Source organism: Astatotilapia calliptera, chromosome 3, assembly GCF_964374335.1.
Source record: "Astatotilapia calliptera chromosome 3, fAstCal68.1, whole genome shotgun sequence".
Taxonomy (NCBI): Eukaryota; Metazoa; Chordata; class Actinopteri; order Cichliformes; family Cichlidae; genus Astatotilapia; species Astatotilapia calliptera.
In genome coordinates this window covers 14,630,156-14,652,928 of record NC_137424.1, presented here as the reverse complement: position 1 = coordinate 14,652,928, position 22,773 = coordinate 14,630,156, and the positions used below count along the sequence as shown (strand labels likewise).

Here is a 22,773-nt window from a genome sequence, read left to right as displayed (position 1 = left end):
TTCAGTGTTGCACTTTGTAGACGCTCCCTGAGCACTGGTCTCACAGCCAGCTGCACATAGAGACCAGTGTTGTTAGTCCAGGTCAGAAGATGACTTGTTGGAATGAAAATGAGCTTGTAGTTTGTCTGCTTTAATAATGTGACTGGAAAAAGGTGTTGGACTTCAAATATGTCCATTTCTTTCACACTTCACCTTTAAAAGTGAAGCCTTGTGGTTCCTGGAAGGAAAAACACGACTTTTTCAAGTCTTTGTCCTGTTTTTATGATAAATGTACGACTTTAATGTGAAACATTCAGAGTTTTTTCTCTTGTTGTGTTTGTTTGAAGCTGCTTCCTGTTGGCTTCAGCTGTTTGGAGTTTCCATTTTCTAAACTTCTACATTCTGAACCTTCTTCAGCTCTGAACAGATGATGAAACACTGAATGATTTCAAGCTCACACTTTGTCTAATAAACTTACATCTTTCATTCTTTATACAGATTGAGGGGCTGTGGTTTGTCAGAGATCAGCTGTGATTATCTGGCAGCAGCACTGAAGTCCAACCCCTCCCATCTGAGAGAGCTGGACCTGAGCAGGAACAACAAGCTGCAGGATTCAGGAGTGAAGCATCTGTGTGGTTTCCTGGAGAGTCCAGGATGTGGACTTGAAACTCTGGGGTCAGTCAGCATGTTTTAGTTGTGCTGAGATGAATATGATGTGAAAGTTGTGCTGACACTAAACTGCAGACATCAGGCTGATATTATACTGATCCACACTGAGGATCTTCATGGTAAAGTCTGTTTTCTTCTTCTCTGGTTTAGTCCATTGACTGCAGCAGAACAATGTTCACATTTCAAACCTTCAAAAAGAAGAAGAAAAATCTTCCACTGGATAATTCACTGTGAAACTCTCCAACTCTTCATTCCACCTTAAAGTCTGTCTGACACTGAAATCCAAAGCAAAATGTGCGTTTGCTTTACAGACAGCAGTCCAACACAAACATACACACATCATCCAAAACACAGTCCAACATCCAAATCTCCTCCACTGCCAGCATGAATGATGGGAAAGAGAAGGAGGAACACTCTGACATTCAGGGTTAGAATGAGTTTCATGAAGCAGACTGTGAAGATCAAAGCTGCATTAGAAAGCTTACATGAATGAATGAGTGGACAGAAGTGGACAGAGATCATCTGAAGCACTTCAAAGGCTTTAAATCAGCACATTTCTCTTTATTCTTTATCAACTCTGTTAGTTTCTCTCAGTTTTCTGTGGAATGAAGCTAACAGCAGGCTAATAAGATGCTGACCAATAGGTTTCTATTAAAGGTTGTAATTTGTATATGAAAAAGTGCTTTGGCTCAGCAGGGATCAGCTTACAGGTAGAATACAGCTGCTGGATGGGATTAGCATGTCATAGCTATCTACCAAACTGCTAACTGGGGGATTTCAGGCCATCTATGGATCATTTTTGCTAACTGTTTATTCAGCTTAGGCTCACAGGGCTGCAGCCTGTGCCCTAGCTGTCATAGGGCAAGAGGCGTGGTCCACCTGCACAGGTGAGCAGTCCATCACAGGGCCAACAGAGAGACACAGAGAAGCACTCTCTCACATCCACACCTACAGCCAATTTAGAAGCACCAATGAACCTAAGCAGCATTTCATTGGACTGTGGGAGAACATCCAACCTCCACAGAAAGGCCAACAAGCTTCAACCTACAACCTTCTTGCTTTAAGGCACTAGTGCGAACCACTTTTCCCCATTTCAGCCCAAATCCTGCATCTTCCTGTTTCTGACTCCAGGCCAGCTCCACTAACACTTTCTCATCAGACACTGCCACCTAGTGGAGGAAGTCTTAGTTCCATTTGAAGCTTCAGATGACAGTTAGTTCCTTTACAAAGAGGTGGAGGTGGTGGGGCCACAGCACCATCATCACTGAGTGCCATAGGACACTTAACCTTTGTTTCCATATGCTGGGAACTTCCTGTTGTTCCAAGGAGGACTGGAAAATGTGTGAAAATCTCCCAGTCAGTTCCTCACAGCACACTTCAATCATTTCCCTCCCACAGCATCAGGACCAGGGCTTTTTCTCTCTTTGGTCCCACTAAGAGATTTCCACACAAACACCTCATCAGTGGGACTCTCAGAGCTACCAGCCCTTTGCTACAATCACAAAGCTCTTCATTGAAATCAATGATATCAAAGCTGGAATCAAATGAGTCCAAGTCTTCTGCTGATTCAGCATCACATTCATCTTTGCTCCTTGTTCTGCATCCCCACCATGGACTTCATTCCTTTCCAAGCCAGCCTTGAGTGTCCTTTATTCAGCTCATCCTCTGCTTTACTTTTACACCTGATTTTAGCTGCTTTATCTCTCTTTCAACAAGTTTCTGTGCCTCAATCTTTTTCTTCTCTCCCTCATAACAAGACAGCTTCTTCTGCCTGAGAACATGTTGGAGTGATTTACTAATCCAGGGCTGCTTATTGGGGAAAATACTTCCTGTTTCCAAAGTAATCCCCATTTTTCCCAGAAAGAAATGCAAGTAGAAATCGATGATCTAAGTGAGAACATGAGCCTTTAACAATAGCAGCAAAATATCTCTCCAATCTCAATACTCCCTCTCTCGACCTCTGGAACACCAGAGGTCACAATACATTGTGTTGGGTCACTCCTCGGCCCACTCAGCTGCTTCCATGTCCATCCATGGCATCATGGACATCGGGGTCACCACTCCCGCTCTGACCCTCTCTAGCCGTCCTCTGGCTCAGCAAATCAGACAACCTCATGTCATCTAAGTGGTCCAGTAATAAACACCAGCTCCCCCTCGAGAACACTCCATGCGTAAGATTAGGTTTTTTCTGCGTCCCTCTCTTGTGGTCCATCATGCCTCGGGCCTCCAGCATCCTCACCCCCCTGTGGTCGCCGAGATCTTGTGTAAAGCAAACCAAACACCTTTTCCTGCACCTCCCTAACTTATTATCTTTGGGACTCTTTAATCAAAAGCCTGATCCTAATTATCTTCTTGACTTATTGACTTGTATTTATATATATTCTTCAACGTTACTCATCATTTTAAAACTCTTAAAACGCTGCTTTCACGTCCCTGCATGCGTTTCCTGTCGCTTGCCTTATCTAATCATCAACATCCTGTACACAGAACTCTCGCTGCTGCAAGGCCTCCACTCTGACCTAGAATCTCCTTTCACAAGAAAATCATTATAAGCGCCTATTCTACTAAAAGATCCAAAAAAACAACCACTTTAATCAATTAAGTTTAAACATATAAGCAATTACTCCTGCATACATTTTATCATAGCTAAACGCTGCCTTGAAACAACTCCTGTGTGTTAACACTAACTTCATTTTAAAACTCACATTTCCTATGTTATAACCTGTTTTTGGTACAGCCTTTTTATTTCATCTTGCTCCTTTGATGTAACAATACCTTCTCATTCTAGTTTATCAGACTTAACCAAAATATATGCTTTCCTTCCTTTGGTCCTTCTCTAAAGCAAGAAACTCCTATTCAGTTCCTCTTTTCTGTCACTTGTTACAGGGCCAGCTCAAGTTCAGTTAAACGCTAAATTAATTTGAGGCCTTTTGCCTGGAATCAATACTGTCATGTGTGTTTATGGACTCTATATGTCTGTAAGCGTGTGCAATCCTTCAATAACTCATATCATCCTCACAGTAGATTGGCTAATCATAGCGCTAGCCAAAGGCTCGTGACCCACAAGAGACGAATTGAGCCGCAACTCCCTTAAAGGCACAAAATGCAATATGTATAAAAAGTCATTTCTACGTATAAGCTCTCCCCTTTATCCTAAAAATAAATCTATGTAATATCTGTATGTGTGTCTTCTATTCATTAATGTAATTGTCAGTTATTTTCTCTCTTTATTTTACCTTCTTTTTGTTTACCTCTTTGTTTGTGACGTGGACATCCCTAAACCATCCTGAGTTCCGGCTTCAATTTCAACCCAATTGTACCCTCTATTCTCGCAGTCGAACTCGTCTGGGCTTCACCTTCCCACTGGCCCCTGTGCCCTTCTCTTAGTGTCCTTTGTTGTCTTGTGATCCCCAGCAAACACAGTCTGTTTCTTCTCTGTTTCTTCTCCGTTGCTCTTTTCAGTATTTTCCTTTTAGATTAAATCCCAGCCTGGCAAAATATCCCATTCAGTGTCTTTAAACAGTTATGTCACACTGTTCTTACCAGCCTGCAGTTCACCGTGCATTTTCCATCACGTGCTTTTCTTCCATGCTGCTGCTGGTATCGTCAGTGTAGTTTCAGTTGCACTGTCTTTTGCCTGCTGTTAATTCTTGAAGTCCACGATGTTCTGTCGGTCTTCATCAGGAGATTAACTGTCCTATGAGCTTCTTCTCAGGATCGGGACAAGTGGGAGGTCAAGCTGTAAAATTTTAAGCCAAAATCTGGCCTGTTTTCCTCCCAATTCTGTTAATCAATGGTTTTGTACTCAAGATTCTAGGTTGAAAGAAGTCCACCTGTATTGACACACTAAAGCATACAATTAATATCCTTTTCATTTCTTTTCTTAAAACCTCCATTTGCTTCATCTGCCTGGAGTTTAACTCGTATGTTTCTCTCTCTGTGTGCTCACTTGTCACAGTCAGTTCCTTTTATGGGCATGCAAAGTTCCTGTCACACACACCATTTCCTGTCAACCTTGCAGCTGCTCAGAACCATATTTTCTGTTTCTATCTCTCCTGTTTTGTTTTTTTTACAGGCTAATAAAACTCTTGTTTTACTAAGTCTTGATCTAAAACAATTCACCCTTATTTCACGCACACACTTCTAAATATACTAAATTCTTTGCGTTTGTCAGATCGTCTCACACACACACCGCCTTTTCTCTCACACTTCCACTTCTGCACTCACTCTACTATCAACTTTCATAGTGTTATTATTATTTATTATTTTGTACAAATCACACCCAATCACTCAAAGCCTGCTACTCACAGCATTCACACACTTAAACTGTGACAAGAGTTGAGGAATATACTCACAACACGCTTTCCTAAGAGTATTTCAGACATGCCTTTCATAATCAGAAAGAGCAAGTCAAAGAAAACAATTGAAACCTCTATTAATTCTCACAGCACACACATAGAATAGAAAAAATAAAACACACCAGCATTTATTGCTGATGAGAGGTTACTCCTAAAAGTAATATGTTAGTCTTAAATATATACAGTGCACTCACTATATTTATATATCAAAACTCAGTCAATTACTATACATCCACTACGGCAACTCAAAACTTTATTTATAGCCCTCTAATGAACATAAATGGCGTCTTAAACACACACTCAACAATGTTTGCAGCAGTATTTGTAAAACCAACTGTGGTTTAAACAGTTCACTGCTGACTAATTTGCATTTTCACACTCACACACACACACAGTCTAAAAATAGCTCCAGCACTGCCTCAGACTCCTTTCACACAGAGATCTCTTATTTTATATTACAAAGACGTCTTATATTTACAACCACTGTCACATCTGTCAGCTTTAGCGCCTAAACAATTTCGACAAATTTGAGTTAACGGTCCAACCGATAAAGTCCAACTTTTTTGTGATCAATTAACCAGTATCTGTCCAACAGTTTCTGGCCTCATCTCTAAAATCCCTAACTCAATTTAAAAGCGTCAACCAACCCAAACTTTGCCTGAAGCTCTATTTTTGGCATTTCACAGCCAAGGCTTACCCCGAAGTTTTAAGTTAAAGTTACACGCCCGAAGTCCAACTTCTGCTGGCCAAAAAAGCGCAGACTACCGTTCCAAACGGTAAGGAGACTCTAACTCCTAGTTATTCTGGAGTGCCCCAAGCTCCACAGTGACCAACTGACTATCCCTCTTCGAGGACAATGCCTAAGCGTCCTTGGCATTGGCAAGCGTTACCTCTGAGCACTGCGCTTCCTATCAGTCCAACTGACGTTCTTGAATAATTTATAATACTTTGGAACAACAGTAAAACAGCCAAAAAAGTGTAAGACTGAAGCAGGTCCAACCTTATAACCAATACGGGCTCCACCCCAAACAATAACCAAATTCCCTAATATACTAAAATCACTCAGCAGTCCAACTGCTTTCCACGGTCCAACCGTATTAAATCCTTTAGCGGTCCAACCGCATTCAATCATTTTTAGCAGTCCAACTGCATTAAATCCTCAGTACTGTCATGAGATTCTCATCAAAATCAAAGCAGACATTCCCCAGTAATTTCAGTGAGTAGACTTTAATTTGTAATGTCCAATTTGGCACACTTTGGAAATAATTCAACAGGTAGTGCCTTACCTTTGGATAAGCGGCTTAGAACAACAATGAGAAAAAGAGAGCTGATTATTAGCTCATCAAAACACAAAACAAAATCACAATGAATTATCGGTTAATTTCATTTAAAATAATTCATTAAGTATTTATGTACAATTCAAATTAGTTAATTACATATTTTGTTGGTTTGTTTTCTATTTTAATTATTTTACTGACACATTTAATGAATTATTTAATGATGTATTTATTTAATTCACGTTGCTACTCCTGGCCCTGCATCGCTGTTCATAAATACATTTTATTTGTCAGCTTCACCCATCAAAGTCAGGGGGCGGGGTTAATGCTGATCAAGTCAACACCATTGCTTTGGTCTGGTGGGCGTTCTTTTAGTGGGCTTTTCTCAATACTAAGTAGGCCTACACACCAGGGTTTGGACATGTGTGGACCCAAACTATACTTTTACCCTTTTTTGTGTGTCACCAAATACACTTTAATATTTTCTAGACAAGAATGTAGTGGCATAATCTTTAACCTCTTTTGGCTCCAAACAGAAGTGACAGACTTGAGCAGGGTTCATTTAAAGGCTGACAGAAGTGGAGTGGTGACGGGGAGATGTTTGACAGGACAGTGTTTCAGCCTCCACAGGTTCATGTTGTGCTCCATCAGTCAGTGAAGATGAAGTCAGTGCTGATGAGGCTGTAGAGTGTGTGAGGGATGTGAATGAGGATGATGAAGATCTGATGATAGCAGATAAAAACAGGCTGCAGAGACTTTGAGCCATACAGGGCACACAGTGTGTGTACAGAACAGCTGAAATCATTATGGAGGCCTCACTGGAATATGGAAGCATCACAGTACAGCTTCAGTGAAGCATTAAAGTCTCTGATATGAGATGAGAAATGAAGCAGCCAGAGCTTTTTCATGAGTGGAAACCCACTGTGACTGTGAGCTGCTGCTACAGCCTCCAGATTAGCCAGCAGCTCATCCTGCTCAACATTTCCTCACCAACTTTAATGGAAGTGTGATGTTTTCAGCTGGAGTGATGGTCAGGGTGGCCTCCCTCTCCTCTTCTTCTCCTCTTCCTCTTTCATTTGTAAAGCCACTTCTGCTGCTTTCATTCATTTGGAAGTCCTGTAGCTGAGTTTGGGAGAGACTAACAGCCTCGGCAGCAGAGGGGAGAAAGGCTGTAACACCACCACTTTACTCTGTTCTACCTGTCACATCATTTTATCAGGAAACAAATATCATGTTTTTACTATGAAGATGTAAGAAGATCACATGGTGCTTTTTATTATTGTGTTGGTTTGTTTCCTGTCTCTTGGATGGAGCCAGCTGTGCGTGGCCCCTGGGCCTGTGGTCAGAGTGTGTGCTGGATAATCCGGCCCAGGATGAGGCCAAACTGACATGGGATGAAATGTCTGTCACATAATTGAGCTTAGTGTAGTTTCATTTCTGCACAATTTAAAACAACCAAAACTTTGTTCTGTCTTTTCTATGTTATACTGTAGACTTTCTTTGATACTGTGTCCAAAAGGAGCAGCTTTTACTTTGAAGGGGAGGCGTCTCTGTTTCCTCTTCAGGTTGGATGATGGAAGCAAATTAGTAGCTGTGTCCCAAAACGTCGGCTGCATCCTCCAGAGGCTGCATTTGAAGGCCGATTACGGCACAGCCAGGCGATGAAGGCTGTCCGTATTTGTCGACTCCTTCAAATGTGCCCGACAAATGCGTCCTTCATTTCCCCGAATTTGAAGGATTCGTCGGGTGTGTCCTTCGTGGCCCACCATATCCCAGAATTCATAGCGCGGCCCAGCCAAATTTCAGCTGCCAACAATGGCGGCTGCTACTAAGTTTTCAAATTACTCTTATTAATCTTTCTGGGTCACAAAGTAAACTTTTAACATATTTTCAGGCGAGAAAGTAGCTGTGTAAACTTCAAAAATCTGCTTGGTTTATCAAGACATCGCATATTTGCAAAAGTGTGCCGACGTTTTCGGAGACGTCTGTTCCCCACCCGCTCGCTAGCAAGCCGGGGGGTTCAATGGTCACTCCAGCCAGCGAGAGCAGCGGACGCCCGGCTTCATCGTTTTCAGACCCCGCTCTTTCACTACTCAGGTGAAACACGATATATAAGTCACTCGGATAACTTAAAAATGTAATTGTTTGCCTTTTTTCTGTGTTTTATTTGTTCCGGAGTAAATCGGTTTGGCTGAGATCAAAGTTTCTCCGGGATTTTCACACAGCTGAATAAACGTTAAACAGGAAACTGATTAAACAGAAGTGTGAGACGGTCGAGAATTTACGCCAGTGTCCTGTTATATTTTAGATAGCAAGGAGCAGATGGCCGAGTTTATTAAACTCCACCGAGACAGCGGTGACGCAAATCTGAAGGCTAGACCGTCCCATTTCACAGCCTCGCACTTCCAGCCTTTTCGATCTTTGAAGGACCCGGCCCACGTAGACCGCGAATACCGGGTCCTCCGAAGGATGCAGCCGACGTTTTGGGACACAGCTAGTGTGCGATGTTCTTTCAGTGTTGCACTTTGTAGACGGTCCCTGAGCACTGGTCTCACAGCCAGCTGCACATAGAGACCAGTGTTGTTAGTCCAGGTCAGAAGATGACTTGTTGGAATGAAAATGAGCTTGTAGTTTGTCTGCTTTAATAATGTGACTGGAAAAAGGTGTTGGACTTCAAATATGTCCATTTCTTTCACACTTCACCTTTAAAAGTGAAGCCTTGTGGTTCCTGGAAGGAAAAACACGACTTTTTCAAGTCTTTGTCCTGTTTTTATGATAAATGTACGACTTTAATGTGAAACATTCAGAGTTTTTTCTCTTGTTGTGTTTGTTTGAAGCTGCTTCCTGTTGGCTTCAGCTGTTTGGAGTTTCCATTTTCTAAACTTCTACATTCTGAACCTTCTTCAGCTCTGAACAGATGATGAAACACTGAATGATTTCAAGCTCACACTTTGTCTAATAAACTTACATCTTTCATTCTTTATACAGATTGTGGGGCTGTGGTTTGTCAGAGATCAGCTGTGATTATCTGGCAGCAGCACTGAAGTCCAACCCCTCCCATCTGAGACAGCTGGAGCTGAGCTCCAACAACAAGCTGCAGGATTCAGGACTGAAGCATCTGTGTGGTTTCCTGGAGAGTCCAGGATGTGGACTTGAAACTCTGAGGTCAGTCAGCATGTTTTAGTTGTGCTGAGATGAATATGATGTGAAAGTTGTGCTGACACTAAACTGCAGACATCAGGCTGATATTATAATGATCCACACTGAGGATCTTCATGGTAAAGTCTGTTTTCTTCTTCTCTGGTTTAGTCCATTGACTGCAGCAGAACAATGTTCACATTTCAAACAGTGAGACTCAACGTATGGCCCGCGGCCCACACGCGGCCTGCCCACCTTTCCTGATTCAGAGAGAGGGGACCCTGATTAACTGTGTAGTGTTCTTCCTCACAGTTCTAAGTATCAGACACAACAATGAATAATCCACAGCTGACTGTCTTTAGCAGGTCAAAGGTCACGGCACACAGCAGACAGTGGGAAATATTATAACTCTGATCATTTATCAGCACATATCCATATGTATAAAAACAAAGCTGACACTGTGAGACTTGATCAGAGGTGTGATCATCACAGCAGAGGCCTTTGTGTCAAAGTCACTGAGGATCAAACAGAAACACATGAAGCAGATTTTCCTGTTCTGGCTTTTTATAGCAGATAACCTTCAAAATATTCTGCAGTCCATCAAAAACTGAAGCAAACCATGAATCAACATGTGAACATGAGCTGATGCTGCTGAAGTGAAGCAAAGTTACAGAGGTTTGATTACAGACACAGCTGAGAGTTTGTAATCTGTCATCATTTTAAAAGGTTTACATTTCTTCAGTATATCCACATTTGCAGCTGCTACCTCAACCTCCACTTGTCCAACACAACTGCTGTCCACTGCCTCCATGACATTGTGATTTTGCTGTTGGTCTTCTGTCAGATCTTCATCAATCACTTCTGCACGGGGCACACCTTCAGACTCTGCAGCTGCATAACGAAAGCCTGTAAGATAAAATTAGACATAAGGTAAATGTACACCAATATTCCAATGACAGGTGTGTGATTCATCTGGAAGTTATGTGCGGATTAGTGTACAGTGATAGCAATTTAGTATGTTTTTAGAGGGGGGGGGGGGTTGTTTACCTCCGATGGGTGCTCTTTTTCGCTTCCGTTGCGTACGCCTTGAGTGCCGGTCCGAGTCTGATACAGGTATGTCGTCATGCCCCATGTGCAGTGTTGGTGCCCAGTCTGGATTTGTTACATCCATTTCATATGCTGGTTTGCCTGCAATAATGCCAAATCATAAGCTACTCAGTCGCCATGATGTGGTTCTGCAGCATCACACATTAGCATGTTTTATCTCATTATCTATGACCTCAGCACGTTGAAAATAACACTAAAAGCCTTTCAAGAGTGATATGAATTAATTTAGAACTCACCGGAAAGAAAATGCCGTGAGCAAACCAACAAAAAGCTGGGGATTGCAGAGAACTCGATATCCGCTCGTCTCACCGCTGCAATCCAAGCCTGACGTCTTTGTTTAGTAATATCGGATACATGGGATCCCTCACGTTGCCTCCAGGATGGAAAACGATGAAAAGAGAGCCCGTTATCCAGCTTCTTGCCTTCACGATCGTGTGATCTAACGTTGCAACCGACAACACAACACGTACGATCCATAGCTGAAATGGTATCCTTTGGCTGGCCTACTGTCATGGCGGAAGGGGGCGTGGCCCATCTCCCGTGACATCACGCTCCAAAGCCCTATAGGTGGGAAAATGTACCATGTCGACCAATCAAAAATGATATGGAAACATGACATTTGGTTGTTTAGCAAAAGGGGGAAGTTTTAGGAGTGACCGGCAAGAGAGAGCGAGTGAGCGAAAGAGAGAGAGAGTTTTGATACGTGAGAGATTTGTGACGTTTACCGTGTTTGGTCTCAAGTTAGTTTGTTGTCTTGTGTATTTAGTGTGTAGCTGTTGTTTTGTTTTGTGTGTCAGTTCTACTAGTGATCGTCACAGTTGCTGCCTTAAAGCCAACAAAGGCAGATTGCAGTGTAAACGCTGAGTGACACACCTGCTGTCAGACCTGCAGGTTTATCCCTGTGCTGTTCTCATATGTGTTAGAGTGACACAAACTATTGTTTGACACCTGATTGTTCTGTAAATAGTTTGAAATGATTATATGAAAAACGTCTGAGCCTTGGCTGCATTTTTTGGTAAATAGTACCATATAACTTTGTTGTTTGCAAAACGTGTGCGTATTTTTAAAAGTGTACAATCTCTATTTGCATTTCAAGTTATGAAGATGATTCGTTAAACATGTGTGTGGTTTTTACAGTCAAAATATCACTTTCTACTTGTATTTTAAATTTTGTCTGAATTTAGATAAATTGTGCTGATACAGTTGGTCAAAATGAGAAAATAACAGATTGGCAAGATAAACTGTTTTTAAAGGTAAAATATAGAGGCCACATCAAAAGTAGTCAAGAAGGGTTAAAGGCTAAAAGCAAAGTTGTCACCAAGTACTGTTTATATTTGTGTGTATTGCTGCAGCTTTTTTGAGTATTAATTTGGTGCCTTTGTGTGAAATAATGGTATTGTGAGTGATCCATATAGTCACAAAGAATAGCCACTTGTTTCTGTGCTACCAAAGTTCCCCGGCTTTCATTCAAAATGTGTTTATCGTCAGCACCTGCACATTAAACTACTTAAACATTATAAATGTCTTCAAGCTCACACTGAGGCCTGTGGGGTACTATCAGCCACTGAGACAGTACACACATTTATATGTGTTTGTATATGAATATTTCATACTTTAAGACTGCCTGTTTATTTAAGGGAGATGAACAAAATACATTGGAATTGTACAAAATAATATCATGGATGATAAATTAAATAGATTTTAAGTAGATGCTTGTGCATTCTTAAAGTCTTATATGTTGAACTGAACTATGTGATCTGTTCAAAGCCTTAATCTTAATTTGAAGTGAAATGTGCATTTTGAGTTTATACACTATGTATATAAGGCGACCGTTTCCTTTTGCAGTATTTTTGTGTGGTGTACTTTTCTATGTCTTAGCAAAAGGGGAACAAAGGTGTTTAAGTTCACCTAGGATGATGTGTTTTAATTTTCACATGGTCTTGCTTGAATTTGACCCTGACAAAGGCGTATGAACTCTGTCAGCTGTTTGGAGTTTCCATTTTCTAAACTTCTACATTCTGAACCTTCTTCAGCTCTGAACAGATGATGAAACACTGAATGATTTCAAGCTCACACTTTGTCTAATAAACTTACATCTTTCATTCTTTATACAGATTGTGGGACTGTGGTTTGTCAGAGATCAGCTGTGATTATCTGGCAGCAGCACTGAAGTCCAACCCCTCCCATCTGAGACAGCTGGGGCTGAGCTCCAACAACAAGCTGCAGGATTCAGGAGTGAAGCATCTGTGTGGTTTCCTGGAGAGTCCAGGATGTGGACTTGAAACTCTGAGGTCAGTCAGCATGTTTTAGTTGTGCTGAGATGAATATGATGTGAAAGTTGTGCTGACACTAAACTGCAGACATCAGGCTGATATTATACTGATCCACACTGAGGATCTTCATGGTAAAGTCTGTTTTCTTCTTCTCTGGTTTAGTCCATTGACTGCAGCAGAACAATGTTCACATTTCAAACAGTGAGACTCAACGTATGGCCCGCGGCCCACATGCGGCCTGCCCACCTTTCCTGATTCAGAGAGAGGGGACCCTGATTAACTGTGTAGTGTTCTTCCTCACAGTTCTAAGTATCAGACACAACAATGAATAATCCACAGCTGACTGTCTTTAGCAGGTCAAAGGTCACGGCACACAGCAGACAGTGGGAAATATTATAACTCTGATCATTTATCAGCACATATCCATATGTATAAAAACAAAGCTGACACTGTGAGACTTGATCAGAGGTGTGATCATCACAGCAGAGGCCTTTGTGTCAAAGTCACTGAGGATCAAACAGAAACACATGAAGCAGATTTTCCTGTTCTGGCTTTTTATAGCAGATAACCTTCAAAATATTCTGCAGTCCATCAAAAACTGAAGCAAACCATGAATCAACATGTGAACATGAGCTGATGCTGCTGAAGTGAAGCAAAGTTACAGAGGTTTGATTACAGACACAGCTGAGAGTTTGTAATCTGTCATCATTTTAAAAGGTTTACATTTCTTCAGTATATCCACATTTGCAGCTGCTACCTCAACCTCCACTTGTCCAACACAACTGCTGTCCACTGCCTCCATGACATTGTGATTTTGCTGTTGGTCTTCTGTCAGATCTTCATCAATCACTTCTGCACGGGGCACACCTTCAGACTCTGCAGCTGCATAACGAAAGCCTGTAAGATAAAATTAGACATAAGGTAAATGTACACCAATATTCCAATGACAGGTGTGTGATTCATCTGGAAGTTATGTGCGGATTAGTGTACAGTGATAGCAATTTAGTATGTTTTTAGAGGGGGGGGGGGGGGGTTGTTTACCTCCGATGGGTGCTCTTTTTCGCTTCCGTTGCGTACGCCTTGAGTGCCGGTCCGAGTCTGATACAGGTATGTCGTCATGCCCCATGTGCAGTGTTGGTTCCCAGTCTGGATTTGTTACATCCATTTCATATGCTGGTTTGCCTGCAATAATGCCAAATCATAAGCTACTCAGTCGACATGATGTGGTTCTGCAGCATCACACATTAGCATGTTTTATCTCATTATCTATGACCTCAGCACGTTGAAAATAACACTAAAAGCCTTTCAAGAGTGATATGAATTAATTTAGAACTCACCGGAAAGAAAATGCCGTGAGCAAACCAACAAAAAGCTGGGGATTGCAGAGAACTCGATATCCGCTCGTCTCACCGCTGCAATCCAAGCCTGACGTCTTTGTTTAGTAATATCGGATACATGGGATCCCTCACGTTGCCTCCAGGATGGAAAACGATGAAAAGAGAGCCCGTTATCCAGCTTCTTGCCTTCACGATCGTGTGATCTAACGTTGCAACCGACAACACAACACGTACGATCCATAGCTGAAATGGTATCCTTTGGCTGGCCTACTGTCATGGCGGAAGGGGGCGTGGCCCATCTCCCGTGACATCACGCTCCAAAGCCCTATAGGTGGGAAAATGTACCATGTCGACCAATCAAAAATGATATGGAAACATGACATTTGGTTGTTTAGCAAAAGGGGGAAGTTTTAGGAGTGACCGGCAAGAGAGAGCGAGTGAGCGAAAGAGAGAGAGAGTTTTGATACGTGAGAGATTTGTGACGTTTACCGTGTTTGGTCTCAAGTTAGTTTGTTGTCTTGTGTATTTAGTGTGTAGCTGTTGTTTTGTTTTGTGTGTCAGTTCTACTAGTGATCGTCACAGTTGCTGCCTTAAAGCCAACAAAGGCAGATTGCAGTGTAAACGCTGAGTGACACACCTGCTGTCAGACCTGCAGGTTTATCCCTGTGCTGTTCTCATATGTGTTAGAGTGACACAAACTATTGTTTGACACCTGATTGTTCTGTAAATAGTTTGAAATGATTATATGAAAAACGTCTGAGCCTTGGCTGCATTTTTTGGTAAATAGTACCATATAACTTTGTTGTTTGCAAAACGTGTGCGTATTTTTAAAAATGTACAATCTCTATTTGCATTTCAAGTTATGAAGATGATTCGTTAAACATGTGTGTGGTTTTTACAGTCAAAATATCACTTTCTACTTGTATTTTAAATTTTGTCTGAATTTAGATAAATTGTGCTGATACAGTTGGTCAAAATGAGAAAATAACAGATTGGCAAGATAAACTGTTTTTAAAGGTAAAATATAGAGGCCACATCAAAAGTAGTCAAGAAGGGTTAAAGGCTAAAAGCAAAGTTGTCACCAAGTACTGTTTATATTTGTGTGTATTGCTGCAGCTTTTTTGAGTATTAATTTGGTGCCTTTGTGTGAAATAATGGTATTGTGAGTGATCCATATAGTCACAAAGAATAGCCACTTGTTTCTGTGCTACCAAAGTTCCCCGGCTTTCATTCAAAATGTGTTTATCGTCAGCACCTGCACATTAAACTACTTAAACATTATAAATGTCTTCAAGCTCACACTGAGGCCTGTGGGGTACTATCAGCCACTGAGACAGTACACACATTTATATGTGTTTGTATATGAATATTTCATACTTTAAGACTGCCTGTTTATTTAAGGGAGATGAACAAAATACATTGGAATTGTACAAAATAATATCATGGATGATAAATTAAATAGATTTTAAGTAGATGCTTGTGCATTCTTAAAGTCTTATATGTTGAACTGAACTATGTGATCTGTTCAAAGCCTTAATCTTAATTTGAAGTGAAATGTGCATTTTGAGTTTATACACTATGTATATAAGGCGACCGTTTCCTTTTGCAGTATTTTTGTGTGGTGTACTTTTCTATGTCTTAACAAAAGGGGAACAAAGGTGTTTAAGTTCACCTAGGATGATGTGTTTTAATTTTCACATGGTCTTGCTTGAATTTGACCCTGACAAAGGCGTATGAACTCTGTCAGCTGTTTGGAGTTTCCATTTTCTAAACTTCTACATTCTGAACCTTCTTCAGCTCTGAACAGATGATGAAACACTGAATGATTTCAAGCTCACACTTTGTCTAATAAACTTACATCTTTCATTCTTTATACAGATTGTGGGACTGTGGTTTGTCAGAGATCAGCTGTGATTATCTGGCAGCAGCACTGAAGTCCAACCCCTCCCATCTGAGACAGCTGGACCTGAGCTCCAACAACAAGCTGCAGGATTCAGGAGTGAAGCATCTGTGTGGTTTCCTGAAGAGTCCAGGATGTGGACTTGAAACTCTGAGGTCAGTCAGCATGTTTTAGTTGTGCTGAGATGAATACGATGTGAAAGTTGTGCTGACACTAAACTGCAGACATCAGGCTGATATTATACTGATCCACACTGAGGATCTTCATGGTAAAGTCTGTTTTCTTCTTCTCTGGTTTAGTCCATTGACTGCAGCAGAACAATGTTCACATTTCAAACCTTCAAAGAAGAAGAAAAATCCTCCACTGGATAATTCACTGTGAAACTCTCCAACTCTTCATTCCACCTTAAAGTCTGTCTGACACTGAAATCCAAAGCAAAATGTGCGTTTGCTTTACAGACAGCAGTCCAACACAAACATACACACATCATCCAAAACACAGTCCAACATCCAAATCTCCTCCACTGCCAGCATGAATGATGGGAAAGAGAAGGAGGAACACTCTGACATTCAGGGTTAGAATGAGTTTCATGAAGCAGACTGTGAAGATCAAAGCTGCATTAGAAAGCTTACATGAATGAATGAGTGGACAGAAGTGGACAGAGATCATCTGAAGCACTTCAAAGGCTTTAAATCAGCACATTTCTCTTTATTCTTTATCAACTCTGTTAGTTTCTCTCAGTTTTCTGTGGAATGAAGCTAACAGCAGGCTAATAAGATGCTGACCAATAGGTTTCTATTAAAGGTTGTAATTTGTATATGAAAAAGTGCTTTGGCTCAGCAGGGATCAGCTTACAGGTAGAATACAGCTGCTGGATGGGATTAGCATGTCATAGCTATCTACCAAACTGCTAACTGGGGGATTTCAGGCCATCTATGGATCATTTTTGCTAACTGTTTATTCAGCTTAGGCTCACAGGGCTGCAGCCTGTGCCCTAGCTGTCATAGGGCAAGAGGCGTGGTCCACCTGCACAGGTGAGCAGTCCATCACAGGGCCAACAGAGAGAGACAGAGAAGCACTCTCTCACAGCCACACCTACAGCCAATTTAGAAGCACCAATGAACCTAAGCAGCATTTCATTGGACTGTGGGAGAACATCCAACCTCCACAGAAAGGCCAACAAGCTTCAACCTACAACCTTCTTGCTTTAAGGCACTAGTGCCAACCACTTTTCCCCATTTCAGCCCAAATCCTGCATCTTCCTGTTTCTGACTCCAGGCCAGCTCCACTAACACTTTCTCATCAGACACTGCCACCTAGTGGAGGAAGTCTTAGTCCCATTTGAAGCTTCAGATTACAGTTAGTTCCTTTACAAAGAGGTGGAGGTGGTGGGGCCACAGCACCATCATCACTGAGTGCCATAGGACACTTAACCTTTGTTTCCATATGCTGGGAACTTCCTGTTGTTCCAAGGAGGACTGGAAAATGTGTGAAGATCTCCCAGTCAGTTCCTCACAGCACACTTCAATCATTTCCCTCCCACAGCATCAGGACCAGGGCTTTTTCTCTCTTTGGTCCCACTAAGAGATTTCCACACAAACACCTCATCAGTGGGACTCTCAGAGCTACCAGCCCTTTGCTACAATCACAAAGCTCTTCATTGAAATCAATGATATCAAAGCTGGAATCAAATGAGTCCAAGTCTTCTGCTGATTCAGCATCACATTCATCTTTGCTCCTTGTTCTGCATCCCCACCATGGACTTCATTCCTTTCCAAGCCAGCCTTGAGTGTCCTTTATTCAGCTCATCCTCTGCTTTACTTTTACACCTGATTTTAGCTGCTTTATCTCTCTTTCAACAAGTTTCTGTGCCTCAATCTTTTTCTTCTCTTCCTCATAACAAGACAGCTTCTTCTGCCTGAGAACATGTTGGAGTGATTTACTAATCCAGGGCTGCTTATTGGGGAAAATACTTCCTGTTTCCAAAGTAATCCCCATTTTTCCCAGAAAGAAATGTAAGTAGAAATCGATGATCTAAGTGAGAACATGAGCCTTTAAAAAGTCCCAGTGGGTGCAGTCAAAGCAGTCCCTCAGTCCCAGTATAGAGTCTTTGGTCCAGACTGGAACAACTGTGTGCCCAGTTTGAGCTCTCTTCAGTGCTGTGACCTGACAGACCCAGAGGGGCCATCACATCACATTTAGAAGCTCCCCTAATGGAGCCACAACACATGTCCAACACTTAGTCTGTCTTGTTGGACCAACTGGAAGAAATGATTCAAGGACTTAGTCACAGAACAGAGATTCAAATCTCCAAAATCCAACTGGCTGCATCAGGACATATAGTCTGAAACTCTGCACAGTTTCCTGTTTGAAGCTGCTTCCTGTTGGCTTCAGCTGTTTGGAGTTTCCATTTTCTAAACTTCTACATTCTGAACCTTCTTCAGCTCTGAACAGATGATGAAACACTGAATGATTTCAAGCTCACACTTTGTCTAATAAACTTACATCTTTCATTCTTTATACAGATTGAGTCGCTGTGGTTTGTCAAAGATCAGCTGTGATTATCTGGCAGCAGCACTGAAGTCCAACCCCTCCCATCTGAGAGAGCTGGAGCTGCAAGGAAACAACCTGAAGTATCCAGATGTGAAGCAGCTGTCTGATCTTCAGCAGAGTCCAGACTACAGACTGGAGACTCTGCTGTAAGTAGAGTGATGGAGTGAGTGGGTGGTGCTGTCAGCAGTATTGTACTAAACACAGTCAGTATGAAGCAAAGATCCAGTGTTTCCTGTAAAGCTGCAGCTTCTCAGTGAAGCTGTGAGAGGAGAATGGTGACAGGCTTCAGGATTGGACACAAACACTTCCTGTTTCTGACCTTTATGGTCACCATGGTAACGGCTGACACGCTCTGATCAAACGCTGTCAACAGCCAATCAGCTCTCTGAACAAAGCAGCACGCAGACCAATGACTGCATTCATTTCCAAGTTTAAAGCAGTGAAGAACACAGTCTGTAGGTGAGGAAGAATTTAGTGAGAGCAGATGTTTGGATGGAATTCCTCCAGTTAACAGCTGGAACCGTCCATCTGGATTGTTGGGCTTGTTGTTGGGGTTCCTACAGAGCTCAGAGTGGACACACCAAGGTTCTTCTAATGAATGAAAGTCCAAACTCAAACTAGGAGGGAAAAACATTTTCATCAACTTCAATAAAAATCCAAAGATTAGAAAAAGTGAAGCAACAATGAGTCCTAGTACAGTCCCAGCACTGAAGTCCCTGCTGCTCTTTATACTGGATGTGCTGCATCACTGACTGACAGCTGATGAAGAGTCTCTGGAAACACTCGTTTATCTCCTCTGCTCTTCCTTCTTCTCTCTGCAGGTGGAGGTGGTGATGGTAAACAGGACGGTGTGTGTGCTGAGAGAGGAGGAGCTGTGTCCTGATGATCCAGAGAGGTTGAAGCAGCAGCAGCTTGTGTGTAGAGACGCTCTGACTGGGCCATGTTACTGGGAGGTGGAGAGGAGAGCTTCATCCAGCAGTGACTGACAGAGGAATGAGAAGAAGTGCAGATGACTGTCAGTGCTGCAGAGTGAACTGCTCTGAGAACAGCTCCACTGTCAGACACAATGTAGAGTCCAGCATCATCCCTGTGTGTCCCTCTGGATCTGACAGAGGATCATCAGTGTATCTGGACTGCTCTGCTGCTGCTCTGTCCTTCTACAGTCTCTGCACAGTCTCTGTCTGACTCTGGCTACATTTTTGGCATTTATATTCTTGGTTGCTCTCTTTATATTTTTCACATGCAAAATGTGCCCATCTTTGGCAAGATTCACACTGCACCTGGAAAGGAAAAATAAATGGCTCATATTCTGTTTGGTGAATACTATTACTCAACATTTTAATTATGATTGGCAAGTAATGATACTAAGACTTATGTGTTTCTTTTGTTTTGTTTTGTTTTACCATTTCAATCATGCTGCGGTCAGCGTTAGCATCTAACATGGAGCAAACAATGCAGTAGTCCTCAGCGTTCCCTGAAACACAATCATAGTTAGGTTTTAATCAAACATTATTTATTGAATAATTAAAAAATAATAGTACATTTTTTCCAAATATACTTCCTGGAAAATTAGTCTAAATTAGACTTTGAGAAGGGTCTTATCTGAAAGTGTTTGAAGAGCACTATTTGTACTGTGCTGTTTGAAAAGCACTATTTAAATTGGAAGTACGCACTAACGTGATAAGGACTTTACTGGACTTACCTCGATTTTCAAGTAGGGTGCAAGCTATCTGCATTCGCTCCAGCACAACTGGCTCTGTAGTGGTTGACACCTCACTGACCTCTCCAAAATCAAGGTAGTGTTCTGCAAACTGTGAGATTGATCATAATTAGAATGTAAAGTCTTAATTAGGTAAAGGATAGGATAATTATAAGCCACAAGGCTTCAGCCTATTCCTTTTTCAGTTACTGTATGATTAAGTACTTCTATGTAAAATGATCATCTTTGTTGTTGTTGACCGAAATAACTTTCACTTCACTTAAATTCACTTAAAGTCTTAATTCTAGCTAACAAGAAACTGAATCATTTGAATACGGGTTACCTTTAACAGTAAAACTCCACAACTGCTGGAATCCTGTCGCTTGTTGTGTTGCATAGTCTGTAACTGCCACTCCATGGTGTCTTCATGCCCTCTCATCCTCAGAAAATTCCTAGTTGAACAAAAGTGTTTGTAATGAAACAAGATTTTTTTTTTTTTAATCTAAGAATAACACCTCAGTATCATACATACCTCCAGTTGCGCAGAATTTTCCTGTCATAAACACCTTCATTCCCATGGGGTCTATGAGCAGTATTTTCTGTGCAGAGATGTTGACAATCTAAAGAAAAAGTTAAATTAAAAATTACAATTGTTTGTGCCACTGAAAACTTATTTAAAAATAACACTTTGTGCAAGAAACTGCTTCACAACAAATTATGCAAATTAATAACAAAATGAACACATACCACAAGAATCCAGTGTGTACCAAAGTTCACAGGGCACAGCCACGTCTTCAACTGGGAACTTCATCTGTGGGATTGGAAGTGCAGAGTAATTTGGATTTACTTAGGTACCATGCGTCTCAGGGTGTTTTCAAATATAGTCTTCTTTAAAGGAACCGAACTCTTTCCTCAGCAACAGAAAGGAGTCAACTGTTTGGACCACTTCTGAGCTTTCAACATACCAGTTGAGGCATCTGAACTGCCCAGAAAACAACAAGCTTGCAACTACTGAACAGAGCAGGTGTGCAGCATTCTGCACAAGTATAGAAAAATGTTATAGAACAGTAAATAGGGTTTTTTTTTTAAATTTCAAAATTAGTAGGTAAATGACATTTCTTACTTACCTTTCGTCTGTCAATAACACGGTGCAGATATGCATCAATGACCTGTTTTGAAAAATCTGAGTTTATACAACAACAGCAACAATTTTTGAAGTAACTGCTTGAGTGCTGTACACAAAAACATCTAAAGGAATAGAATTGCTGATAAAGGTTCTTTCTGCATATACTGAAACTGGGTATTATGATGTCACAGATGTCACAACATCTGTGTTGTGGTTGATAACATTTTTTCCTGTTGAAGTGAATGGGTGAAACCTTATCAGAGTTTTGCTATATAAACCCCCCGACCTACTCGCACATTTTAAACTATTAATGGTCTCTGCACTGCAAATGCTTCAGAAGGAGCAGAACCTCGAAATCAGACTCAATAATGATAAGTTCTCTTACCTCATCAGAAACCACCGTGACCCCTGCAGTGTTCGAAAAATAACTTGTATGGTCCAACAGCTGCCTCCAAGCGCCCAGTATCCTTTGCACGCCATAGCCTCTTTACTAAAAGAAAAATATGATAAGTTAGCTCAGGCATGCATGAGATTTCTAGTGGATAAGCTTGGTAAAGGCCAACGGGCCACAACAGGAAAAAAGTCAATACAATAGGCATGCATTTACACGCAGAGAAATAGGAAAGGTACAGCGGGTGGGCAAAATAGAAAATTACTGACAGGCAGATCCATTTCCAGACTTCCACAAGCTCAGTGCACGTTGCATGTTTCTTTACATCCAATATGAGTTGAAGACTTCAAAATGCAAACAAAGTCATGCAACAGTCAATTAAGTTGCAACGCCAAACTGGCAACAAATGACCAACTGGTCAAAAAGAGTTGTTCACTATGTCACCTTCATTTTCTAAGCTTTGTTTCCGGGAGGGAAGTTCTTGTTCACGCGTTTCTGGTCCTGGAACACAATTAAACTCCTTGTGTCAGCCGTTTTGGGTGCATAATGAATCCTCTGGACTTTGCTGGCACTGAGGGTTAGCAGTAGGATGGCAGGGAGGCATCTTCAGGTCTGTGCTGCTGTTCACCGTCTGACTGCGAGTTGGGTATTTTTAATTGTCACTGATATTTACATGGTGGCTTCTTCTGTATGGCTTGATATGGTCAATGCTGTAGTGATTTCTTAAAGTTGCTCCTTCCGTGTTTTTTTAATCTCACACATTTGCCAGCGATGTCTTGAATGGTGTAGGGTCCTGAAAAATCTGGATCAAGTCTTCCTCCCTTCCTTCCATGTTTCATGTTCAAGAGAAGAACTTCATCTCCAACGCTGTACACAAGGTTTCTGTACTTCTGGACTCGTCTAGCATAAGCTTATGCATAAGCATAAGATTGTACTTAAACTGAAATATGACACCTACTCAGTGAT

General features: G+C 41.5%; 1 protein-coding gene across 1 annotated transcript in view; it reads left to right on the top strand.

Annotated features, from left to right (window-relative positions):
* Positions 1–19,903, top strand: part of LOC113017662 (protein NLRC3-like) — a 97,468-nt gene extending 77,565 nt beyond the window's left edge. The window contains exons 5-8 of the mRNA XM_080294903.1: positions 12,643–12,819; positions 16,017–16,193; positions 18,564–18,737; positions 19,413–19,903. Of these exons, the coding sequence (XP_080151029.1) occupies positions 12,643–12,819; positions 16,017–16,193; positions 18,564–18,737; positions 19,413–19,425 (541 nt within the window). The 3' untranslated portion in view covers positions 19,426–19,903. The remainder of the gene's footprint in view (positions 1–12,642; positions 12,820–16,016; positions 16,194–18,563; positions 18,738–19,412) is intronic.
* The last annotated feature ends 2,870 nt before the right edge of the window (positions 19,904–22,773 follow it).